The 11,762-nt window shown below is 48.6% G+C and overlaps 1 protein-coding gene across 1 annotated transcript in view; it reads right to left on the bottom strand.

Annotated features, from left to right (window-relative positions):
* PRSS55 (protease, serine 55) overlaps positions 1–9,727 on the bottom strand; it is a 10,933-nt gene extending 1,206 nt beyond the window's left edge. Inside the window, 5 exon segments of the mRNA XM_006774793.1 lie at positions 3,339–3,481; positions 4,900–5,150; positions 6,493–6,685; positions 8,946–9,002; positions 9,712–9,727. Of these exon segments, the coding sequence (XP_006774856.1) occupies positions 3,339–3,481; positions 4,900–5,150; positions 6,493–6,685; positions 8,946–9,002; positions 9,712–9,727 (660 nt within the window).
* Between the last annotated feature and the right edge of the window lie 2,035 nt (positions 9,728–11,762).

Genomic DNA, 11,762 nt, shown 5'->3' with positions numbered 1-11,762 from the left:
AAAGAGTGTGTGGGACCATCCAGAGAAGAGCCAGACAGAAGGTAGAGGGACTGGATAAGATGAAGTGAAATAGTGAGGATCTGAAGGTCAGGATGGGGAGGAATGAATTAAAATCCACATGATCTGATGACTGGTGACATAGGACATAGATGGTGGTGACTAGTTCCAAGTCATGGAGTGTGCTCAGAGAGATAAAGTGCAGGAGAAGATAATTAATAAAGTGTTTGCAAGTGGAGTTTGGGTTGACTGTGGAATGCATCACCAAATATAGGGTTAAATAGAGCAGAATTACAGAGAGGTTGGAGTTCAAGGACACACAGTATGCATTGGCCTAAACCAAAATCCCCCCTTTCCTACAAAGCGTTGCTCTACCGCTTGTCTGTTTTTTGTGGGTGTGCGATTTTTTGGTGCTAGTTCTGTTTCAAAGTCATGGGGCAAGAACCAAACCAACAGGATCTCTACTCTCATAGCTCCTCTCATGAATGATGTTTTATGAAGGCATGCATGTTATACAATTTTTATCAATATGTTGCCTTGATGGTTTATTTTCTAACATGACAAGGAGAGAATGGTCCTTGGGCAAGTAACTTTTTAAAGCCTCAGTTTCCATGTCATTAAAATAGAGATAACACCAACTCCTTCCCAAGATTGTCAGCAGATGAAATTTTTTAAACTCTGTAAATCATTCACAAAGTATTGTTACCAGCCAGCATATGTGTGATGTTATATTTTGCTTGACTGTGCCACTTAAAAATGGTTATTTTTTTAATTGAACTTTTTTTTTCACACTATAACCTTAACCAGGAGATTACAAAGAAGAAAAGTTCTGGGAAAAGTAAACCCCATAAAAACTGTTTTTAATTTTAGCATTTACTGCTAATTTGTATTTTAAGCATAGCATAATTTTACTGCCATTATTTTGAACATATTTAAATGCTATCATCCTAAAATGATCATTTCCCTTAATATGTGATTACATGCTTTTTTAAAGTTTGCTAAATTTAAAAGTGTGATTTTATTTTTAAGGGCAATTATTTTTAAATGTTTTCTTTGTTTTAAAGTGATGATAATGTTGTATAATTTCAGAAAAATTTCCTTGACTGGATCACTGTCAGCTTATCGTGGACAATAGAAAGCTTTCTAAACAGAGGGCAAAGCTTTTCATTTCATAGCTTAAAAAAAAAAGGCTTACAACGATAATAGCACATTTATTTACAGAACACTTAACTGATAGAGAATTTTCGAAGCTCTCATTAAGGTGCACTTTTTGTTGCAAGCGATTGCAACAAAAGCCTAGACCCCGGATGGACATCCAGCTACTGCAGCAGAGGGAGCAGAGGGTGCAGAAAACGTCACCGGAGGTGGCACTTGATGATTTCAGGTGTGGTCACAGCTGGTTTGGCCATTGGAATATGGGACGGGGTTGAATCAAAGGGATTGGAAGGAGAGTGGGGGTATGGGTGGGGCCTGCTTCTTATATTCTTGCGTGAGCATAGGGGCGACAGCCTGGGATAACAGTAGTCTCCCACACATGCCAGTACCCCCCTTACTGCGCTGCTCACCTGCCCACACTCAGCTCCTGTCACCTCTGGCTTCTGAAACCCTGGAACTTCCCTGAACACATGATGCCATTTCAAGCCTCCGATTTCCCCCATGTTCTCTCTGGGATTCTCTCTTTCTATTCCCATTATGTGCTGAATGCTGTCTCTCCCCCGCCCCCGGCCCCCATTGCTATTTGGAGCTCTTTGTCTCCGGCTTTAGCTTGAACTGGTTGCTCCTTTAGGTCTATGGCATGGCTGTGATCCCAGATCTTCCTTTAACCACTGTGTCTAGGAAGCTTTGTCTCCTTTTTGATTTTATTTATTTTTTTGTTAATTCTCACTGGATGATATTTTTCCCATTAATTTTTACAGAGAGTATCGATTGGTCGCTTCCCGCATGTGCTTGACGAGGGCTGGGATCTAACCTGCAAGCCAGGTACAAGCGCTGACTGGGAATCAAACCCTTCAGTGCAAGGGCCGATGCTCTAACCACTGAGATGCTGGCAAGGGCTGTTTTTTAAATTTTTGATACAATTATAGATTCATACGCACTTGTAAGAAATCATACAGAGAGATTCCATGTACCCTTTTCATGTTTCCCCCAAGAACAACATCTTGCAAAACTATAGTATAATAGACACAAGCAGGATGCTGACACTGACACAGTCAAACTGAGAACATGTCCATTGCCAAAGGGCTCCCTCGTGGTGCCCATTAGGCTATATCCAACTCCCTCCCTCCCTCAGCCCCTTCTTAGACCCCTGCTGCAACCAACAATCTGTCTCCAATTCTACGATTTTGTCATTTCAAGAATGTTATGTAGCTGGCATCATGCAGTGCGGGACCTTTGGGGACTGGCTGATTTCACACCGCATAAGCCTCTGGAGACTCCTCCATGTTGTTGCATGTATCAATAGTTGTGTCTATCATAGCTGAGTGGGATTGTGCGGTATAGATGTACCACAGTTTATTTAAGCATCCACGTCTCAAAAGACGTTGTTTCCCATGCTTGGCTATTATGAATACAGCTGCTATAGAGCCTCCTGTACAGGTTTCGGTGTGCACACAAGCCTTTATTTATCTGAAATGAATGCCTGAGAGTAGCATTTGCTAGATTATGTGGCCAGAGCATGTTCTACTTTTTAAGAAACTGGCAAACTGTTTTCCAGAGTCTGGTTGGGCTATTTTCAAGTCCCACCAGCAATGTGTCCAGTTTCTCAGCATTCTTGTCAGCATTTGGCGTTGTCACTATTATTTTTTTTTAAATTTTATCCACTCTGGGAGGCATGTAGTGATGTCTCATTGTGGTTTGAATTTGCATTGGCTTAATAGCCAATGATACTGAACATCTTTTCATGTTCTTATTTACCATCCGGTTATCCTCCTCAGTGCAATGTCTGTTCATGTCTTTGGCCCATTTTCTAATTGCAGGGTTTGTTTTTCTACTGTCGAGTTTGAAAGTTCACTATCTATTCTAAGTATAATTCCTTTGTGGGATATTATCTCCCAATCTGTAGCTTGTCCTTTCATCCTCTTAATAGGGTCTTTCACAGAGAAAAAAATCTTTGATTTTGATGAGGTCCAATTTATCAATTTTCCTTCTTTAGAGCTGTGTTTTTGGTATCACTCTAAGAACCTCATAATGAGTATTTCCCAATCCATGTCCCCATTCCCAGGGCCACGCCCACACATTTCCCAGACTCACTGTTTATTCCCAGTGGAGAGAGGACACCCTTGCCTTGGCAGCCCTGAGGGGATGAGGGCCTGGAGAGAGAGGGAGGGGACACCCCTAGTTACCTGGCAGGAATCGTAGCTCTTATTCTCATACCCAGCGCACAGCATGTTTTTGGTAAGCTTTGGAAACACCTTTGTACATTCCCTCCGATCCATGATGACCATTGGCACTTTCATCAGGTCAGTGGTCTCAGAGTGTTTATCACCTGGCCCACAGAGAAAGCACATCAGGGAAGTCGTTGGACAGCAGTCTGTGTGTGTCAGTAATGCAAGTGGCCTGCCCTAGACCACGATGCGCATCCCGTAGCCCACCAGCCGCCCTCCACCTTCCTCCACATCCTCACCACTTCCCCCCGTTGCTACTTCCTTCCTTCAATCCCTTGCAGCTCACTCACTCCACCACCCCAGGTTTCCCACAATTCCCCACTCGAATCATTGCTCTCATTCAAAATCAGACCCCTGCTTCCAAGAAGACTTGTAAGACTTGTAAGAAATCATACAAGTCTTACTCCAACCAGCCCTACAGACTTGACCTCTTGGAAGTGGCTATTGGTCATTTCTCAGCACAGTCTTGCCTCCTCTTCCTGCCTGCCGATGGCCACTTTTCGGTATGAGAGGATGGCCCTCCCCTGACACAGGGCTGCTGAGCGTGGACCTGCACTCCCAGTGGGAAGCTTTCCAGTCCCCCCTGGCAGGGGAGGTTGGCTGCAGGTCTTCACAGGGGACTGGCCAGGGCCCTTTCCAGCCGGCTTCTTTCTAGCTCACCAACTCTGACCACATAGACCTTTCAAAATTCTTCTGCTTATTGACTCTTTTTAATCTGGAGGCCTCTTCCTTCACTTTTAACTTTTGAGGGGTGCCTGGAGGGCAGAAGCAATCACACGCCAGTGGCTCTCTAGCTACTGAACTCCTGCAATCCCTCCCTTTCTCTAGACCTCAGCTCGGTGCAAGGCGTCCCTGTGGACCCAGAGTCTCCCTCAGGCCTGAGACAGTGCTGTTCCCACCCCCTACCTATTGGCTCTTGGTTTTGTTGAGTTTTCTTTGGGGACAGTCCAGCAAGACTTTCGTAATCCCTCTCTGCCCTGGTACAAGTTTCTCCTGTTTTGGCCAAGCCACAGTGCAACAACAGGGAACAAGTAACAGCAGATTCTCAGACTAGCTGGGCAACACTCCAGGGCCATCAAAGGTCTGAGCCCGGACAGGCATCTTGAATGCCTGTACAAACCAGGTGGGAGACATCGATGTGTGAATCAAAGGAGATGTGAAAGAAAAAAAGAGGAGAGTGGCCCCTGGCAAACTGGAGAGTTTAAATTCAATTACACCAACAAACAAGACTGCTCTGTGCTGGCTGAACACGCCCACTCCCGGGGCAGTCTCAGACCTGGCATCTCAGCCTGGGCCTTGGGGTGATGCTTCCTTGGCCCTCAGTGGCTGAGATTGGGCCTCTGGGAGCCTCTGCTGGGCAGGAACTTGCTCCAATGCAAGTTCTTTTCTCGCCCCTGCCCCTCAGCCCTTTCTCCTTTCACCCTCCTCCTGCCTCCTTTAGAATGAGTGGCCCATCTCCAGATGCCCGTGATTGGCTCCTCCCCCAGCAGCTCTCAGAAGCTACCGAGCAGTCACGTACCAGGTTTGGTCTGCCCCCATCCTGCCACCCAGCATTTGCTCCACTTGGCGGGGCCGGGCTGCCTGGGCATGCAGATGGGCTCCTTCAGGCCGCTGAACCTGATCTCTGTCTTCAACAGCAGCAAGGCGATGTCGTTGTCCATGGTGAACCTTTCGAAGTCCTTGTGAATCACTATGCTGACGACCCCCTTCACTTCCAGGGAGGGGCTTTGCAAGTCGTTGGTTCCCAGCACAACGCTCAGGTCTATGGGACTGGGTGGCACAGAGCCGGAGAGGGCAGGTGGAGGGGAAGGAAAGTCACCAGCCACCCAGAGTTTGCTGTGCCCCCAAACCTACCTCCCATATATTTCTAGAGGCCTTTACAACTTTTTCTACCAGGGCTGTTGCTAAAAAGATGTGATGCTTTTAAAAAGGTAAAGAAGGAGGGTGAAGCAGTCTTTGTGGCAGACCACAGCGACACGGTACCCAGCACAGTCCCAGGGGTGTGGAGGGGACACCCCTCCTAATGGGGCCAGGGCAGAGCTTAGCTTTGGCTGCTCCAAAGAGCCCACCACCTGGCACAAATCAAACGAGCCCACAAAGAGTAAGGTAGGATTACATTGATTCGCCTGCCAGCAACTTAGAGACCCCAGACTGGAGTTTAATGCAGACATGCCACTGATTAAACAGAAAGAGTCTTCAGTCGTAATTCAGGAATTCCCTCCACGCAGAATGGCTAGGAACTTTCCAATAGCCTGTCTTTAAGTATCCCACGTGGGCAGGTGCAACAAGCTACGTGGTCATGCCACAGCGAAACTTTCCCAGAAGCTCCATTTACCCTTTAAAGTCAGTTGGATCTCAGTTTCCTTCTCTATAAAATATGGTTGTTCTGCCCTAACTGGTTTGGCTCAGTGGACAGAGTGTCAGCCTGTGGACTGAAGGGTCCCAGGTTTGATTCCGGTCAAGGGCATGTACCTTGGTTGTGGGCACATCCTCAGTAGGGGGTGTGCAGGAGGCGCAGCTGATCGATGTTTCTCTCTCATCAATGTTTCTCTCTATCCCTCTCCCTTCCTCTCTGTAAAAAAATCAATCAAATATATTTTTTAAAAAATATGGTTGTTCTTTCTACCTGCCTCAGAGGGTTGTTGTATGATGAAATAATATACGTAGTTGCTTACATGGTCACTGGGCCATGATTAGTAATCAGTAAATGCTGGGTTTGCCACCCATCTCCTGGAGCTTAAAGAAAACTCTATAGGGAGCAGGGAAGTGGGGGTGTCCAAAGGCCTGGAAACCCAGGCTTTCAGAAATAGGAAAATTTCTTCCTGGAAGGATTTGTCTGTCCTAGGAGAGGTAAACAGACCAAGCCCTTTAACTCTGCCAGGCCAGATGCTCCTGGAGTGTGTGATCGCAGGGAAGCCCTAGTTACTGGCCCTGGGTGACCGCGAGGTGGGCACAGCAGGGGTTCACCGCCTCCTCAGCCCCAGGGCCATCGTGTCTGACTCGGGACTGACAGGCCCTGGGACTCCCCTTAGCAATCAGGTCTGCCTGAGTGTGGGGATGCTCCGGGGGTGGACAGTGTCAGAAGCAACAGGGATGGGCTCTTGATACTTACTTCACTTCCTCATTTGATAAGCAGTGAGCCGCAGTGACAATCCACCAATTGTTGATGATCGTGCCGCCACAAAAATGTTCATTTCCTGTCTGAATACTCACCATCCACGGGAACTCGCCCTCCTCAGCCTCCATCCCCTCTATGATCCTGGAATACTGAGATCCTCCCTCAAAAAGGGGTCTTTCGCCGCATGCTGGTGGCATGGAAGAGGAGGGAAGGGAAAAGACGAAACCACTCAATCAATATCTATAGGAGGCCTCAAGGTAGCTACCGTTATGCTCATTCTAGACATGAGGCATCTAAGGCTGGCTCAGGGAAGCACCCAGATACACGACTAAGCCAGCAGATGCTTTATGTTCATAGCACAGCGCCTGGGACATGGGTCAGAAATGTTGGCTCTGCCCCCTCCAGCATTGTGACCTCAGGAGAGTATCTTCACGGAGTTTGTCTCTGCTCTCACCCAAGAGAAATCAGAGGAAAAGATTTGTCCAACACCAACTATGGAGTGGCAGGCAGAATAACACCCTCCTCCCCACAAAGATGTCCATGTCCTAAAGCACTGGTGGATAGTGTTTTATAAGGCAAAAGGGATTTTGGAGATGGAATTAAAGTTGCTAATCAGCTGATTTTAAAATGGGGAGATTGGCCCAGCCAGCATGGCTCAGTGGTTGAGCATCGACCTATGAACCAGGAGGTCACACTTCAATTCTCTATCAGGACACATGCCCAGGTGGTGGGTTTGATCCCCAGTAGGGGGCGTGCAGGAGGCAGTTGATCAATGATTCTCTTTCATCATTGATGTTTCTCTCTCTCTCTCTCTCTCTCTCTCTCTCCCTTACTCTCTGAAATCAATAAAAATATACTTAAAATAAAAATAAACTGGGGAGATTGTCCTGGATAACCTGAGTGGGCATAATGAATCCCAAGGGTCCTTAATGGTAGTGGACCAGGCAGAAGAAGAAGAAAGATGTGACTACGGAAGAAAGGCACGGAGCTGATGTGTTGCTGGCTTGGAAGATGGAAGAAGGGGCCCCAAGCTGAGGAATGGGGATGACCTTCAGAAGCTAGAAAGGGCAAAGGTTCTCCCCAGAGGCTTGGAAGGGAATGCAGTCCTGCTGACATCTTGATCTTAGCCCAGGGAGACCCCTGTCTGATCTGCATTCAACAGAACTAACTGTAAGATAAGAAATGTGTGTTTTGAAGCCACTAAGTTTGTGGTGGTTGGTTCCAGCAGCCCTAGGAAACTAATTCATGTGAAAAACCAGAATGGTCTCAGAAAGGGCCTGAACCTTCCAGAAGCCCTGAACGGTTCTAGAACATTCTGTTTCCTGGGAGGCTGTGAGCACAGGCTGCAGCTGCCTGTGCAGAGAAGAGAAATTTGTCTCTGGAGAGAGAGTCCTGGCCCAGCTCCCAGGAGAGGAGCCACTCCATTAGTATTTGTTGTAGTCAATTAATTAATCAATGAGCTTGCTAACCAACTCCCTCCACTGCCCCTAATGCTCACCACTGACTGGGAGAAGGGGACATGAGCAGGGCCACTATCAAGCTCTTCCCCACCCCGCCCCACCTGGGAGAGCTGCTCTGGCCATGGAGGGACGGCGGGGGGCGGCGGGGGGGAAGAGGAAGGTGGGGCGGGGGAGGAGTCAACATACCAAGAAGTGTGCCCCTGACTTGGGACATGAGCAGCAAAACTGATAACAGGAACATGATCCTTGGCTTTGCTGCTGGCCCAGGAGGTGGCGGAGGCCAGGGCTGAGGGGAAAGACGCCGTCATGGCCTCTCCTCTCCCAGCCGGCCCAGCTGGCGATGTCACAATGGGCTGGGTGGTTGAGAACTTGGGTCCTGCAGGCTTCTCTTCTTCCCATTTGTTCCTAACATGGCTGCACAGAGGGCCCTCATCCTTGAAATCATCTTGTCTGAGATCCTCTTCCCGCTGACCTGGGCACGCCTACCTTTCACCAAGTCCTTGATGGGCACCTTGCTTGTGGTTCCTGCCCTAAGTAACCCGTTTTAAGGCTCAAATGCCTCCTCTCTCACAGAGCCTGTCACGTCAGAGGTCCCTGTGAATGTGCGCCTGAGGCCTGAGCCACGGACTGCCAGGCTGGACCTTGAGGAAGGGGAGGAGGAGAAGCTCAGGAGGTCCAGGGGGCCTCCCCCAGTACTAACATGGGGGGGCAGTTGCCTATGACCTGGGGCTGCTGACATGGACCTCACAGGCTGGGTTCAGAGGCCTGCCCTTCCTTCATGCCCAGACTAGCAGGTGACAATCCTGCTCTTACCACTTTCTAGGTTTATTCCACATGATGTCCCAACCCCCAGGTAAGCCCCTGACCACATCTAAAGATGAAAGGATCAGACTCACAGATGTAAACCCTGGCCCATGGCTTCCCCTCACATCCGCGGGTTTGGTCCTGGGTCATAGATTTGGACCTTCCTGTTTACCTCACACTTACCATGCACTGACTCGGGTGCATTGGACACAGGCACCCTCGGGACAGCCTCGCTGGCCGCTGGGCAGGCCCAGTGTTTGGAAGTGAGTCACGTGCTCATTTCAGTTCCTAATATGCCCACGGGTCATCTCCAGAACTTGTGTGTACCCTCAACTTGCTCATCTGCAGAAAAGGGATAACAATGCTCACAAGTAAAGTTGTGAAGCTCAAAACAAGATTATGTGACCCAGGTGCGGCCTTTTTTTACTACATCTTCAGCTTTCCTCCCCTCTCCATGGCCCCTCCCTGCGGCTGTTCCTCAGTGCCCAGGTGTCCACTATCAGGGTTGGGCCAGCCTGTTGTGTGGCCATGGATGGTGCTGTCCTCACCTGTCCTGAATAACGCCTCATCTGCGTCCTCAACAGAGCATCCTGGCCCTGACGAAAGGCTAAGCCTTTTTTTAAGGGCATATGGGCAAAGGTCCCAAAGATTTCAGGCCACCTGGCCTGGCCTGCCACCTGGAAGCTCTGGGCTTTTCCTTTGTGCTTCCTTTGAATTTGGCTCCCTCCCTCCCCTGGCCCTGCCACCACCCCTGGCCAAATGCCTGCAGCTTCTCCTTTGTTCACTTACTGTTGGTTCTGGGGGTGAGGAGAGGAGGAGAAACCTGGGCAGGGTCTGACTGGGAGGATGACAGCTGATCCCACCAGTGGGGATGCAGGGATGACAGGCACATCCACTCGCAACTGCTGCTCACTTTCTAGAAAAGTATCCGGACAAAATCACAGCTCACCTCTAAGAAGACCCATTTTCGGCTGGGGCTATATCTCTCCTATTAACATGGGCCCTATTGCTTGTGACATATTCATTCACTGTGCGGCATTTCTTTGCCAAGCTTCTTCACAGTAACAGTGGACTGCACCATGCCTGGGTGGGATGCCTGGGGGAGACAAAACTGCCATGCCTAGCCACAACTCCAGAGGGCACCAATCCTATAGATCACAATGGGAATGACTCCCCACCGGAGCTGGGTGAACATGGGGCCCAGGTGTGGAGAGAAGCTCTATAAGGAATTTATAGAAATCCGAAGAGTAAAGAAGGCACATGATGACACAGGCTGCCTAGGACTGCTGCCTGGCTGTGGTTCCAGAGATCCCCAGGGCAGCCCTATTGTAGTGACTTTGTTTACCACCATCCTGGCCAGCAGTTCTAGAACTGGACTAGGGAGCGCACTCAGTGCAGGTTAAGGCTGCCAGATGGAGCAAATAAGTCACAATACTTCCACTCTCAACCTCTTTCGTAACTCAATTATATGTTTCAGAGGTTGAAGTCCAAACCCCCAGCACCTTAGAATGTGACCCTGCGTGGAGACAGGGTCTTTAAAGAGGTAATCAAGGTAAAATGAGACCCTCAGGGCAGGACCCTAATTCACTAGGACTTGTGTCTTTGTTAGCAGAGGAAGAGACCCAGGAGTGTCCATGTCCACAGAGATGACGGTTTGAAGAGGCAGCAGGAAGGTAGCCATCTGCATGCCAAAGGGACTGGACAGGTCCTTCCATTGTAGCTCTCAGAAGGAACCCAGACCCGTCAGCACCTTGCTCTTGGACTTCCCAGACTCCAGAACCAGGACGTTTCTGTTGTCTAAGCCACACTGTCTGTGGCATTTTGTTATGGCAGCTTTGGCAAACGACAACACGCACCCTCTTTCCTCCTTTGGGTTACCTCATCTCTCATCAGTATAACTGGAGCCACTTCCTCTCCGAGAGTCTCTTTTCTAGTCATCCTCTCTCAAATAATCTCCACGTTACACCCAGAATAATCTTGTAATGCGCGTGGGATTATATGACCTGCTTTCATTCCATCACTCTCCCCATCAACCTCACAATAAAATCCAAATCTCCTAACATGTTGTAGAGGCTTTGAGATCTGGTTCCAGAGACCATGAAAACTTGCCCAAAGACCCAAAGCTCGTTCATGCGGAAGCAGATGATAGAATACAGAACTCCTCAGGAGGCTCAGAGTCAAGGGTGAAAGGGGAGTGCACAGACAAAAGTTTGCCTGCAATGGAGTCCACCTAGTCTCCCCTGCAGACTCAGCCAGTCTACCTTGCTCCCCTACTTCCTCTCTAACCCCCAGCTTACTGTGATGTCACGCAGGACCATGTATTTGTGATGGTCACCAACCTAAGCAGTTGTAGCTGGCATTTTATCACCTTGGGCTGGAGGCACAGGTTGGGCAATTCTGGAAAAGAATGAAAAGAAGATGCTCCAGTTTCTCATTCCACTGATGTTGGAGTTCACTGAATACCCCCATAAAATTCCAGGTCTGTGCCAGGAAAACCTAGTGCAGAGGCTGGGGAGAGGCCTGCAACCTCTTACCTGGCTCCTGCAGAGGTGAGCGAGAGGCCCACAGGGGTGCTGAGCAGATGGCTCTGGAAGTGAGGATATTACAACCAAAGCAAATGTATTAGGCTCAGTGAATAGTCATTTAAGATGATCCTCTAGGGAAGTGGTCGGCAAACTCATTAGTCAACAGAGCCAAATACAGTGGGGCCTTGACTTACGAGTGTCCCGACTAAGGAGTTTTTTGAGATATCAGCTGTCTCCCGGCTGATTTTTTGCATTAGGTTGATAGAGTAATTTGAGTTAAGGAGCTCCTTAACGAGCCTTAACGAGCTCGGTCTCGGAACGAATTAAACTCGTAAGTCAAGGCCCCACTGTATCAACAGTACAATGATTGAAATTTCTTTTGAGAGCCAAATTTTTTAAACTTAAATTATATAGGTAGGTACATTGTTATTAACTTAATTAGGGTACTCCTAAGCTGGCCTTTGCTAAAAACATC

This window comes from Myotis davidii, unplaced genomic scaffold (assembly GCF_000327345.1).
Source record: "Myotis davidii unplaced genomic scaffold, ASM32734v1 scaffold524, whole genome shotgun sequence".
In the NCBI taxonomy this organism is placed as follows: Eukaryota; Metazoa; Chordata; class Mammalia; order Chiroptera; family Vespertilionidae; genus Myotis; species Myotis davidii.
Note: the sequence above shows the minus strand (reverse complement) of the source record. Positions and strands in the feature narration are given on the sequence as shown.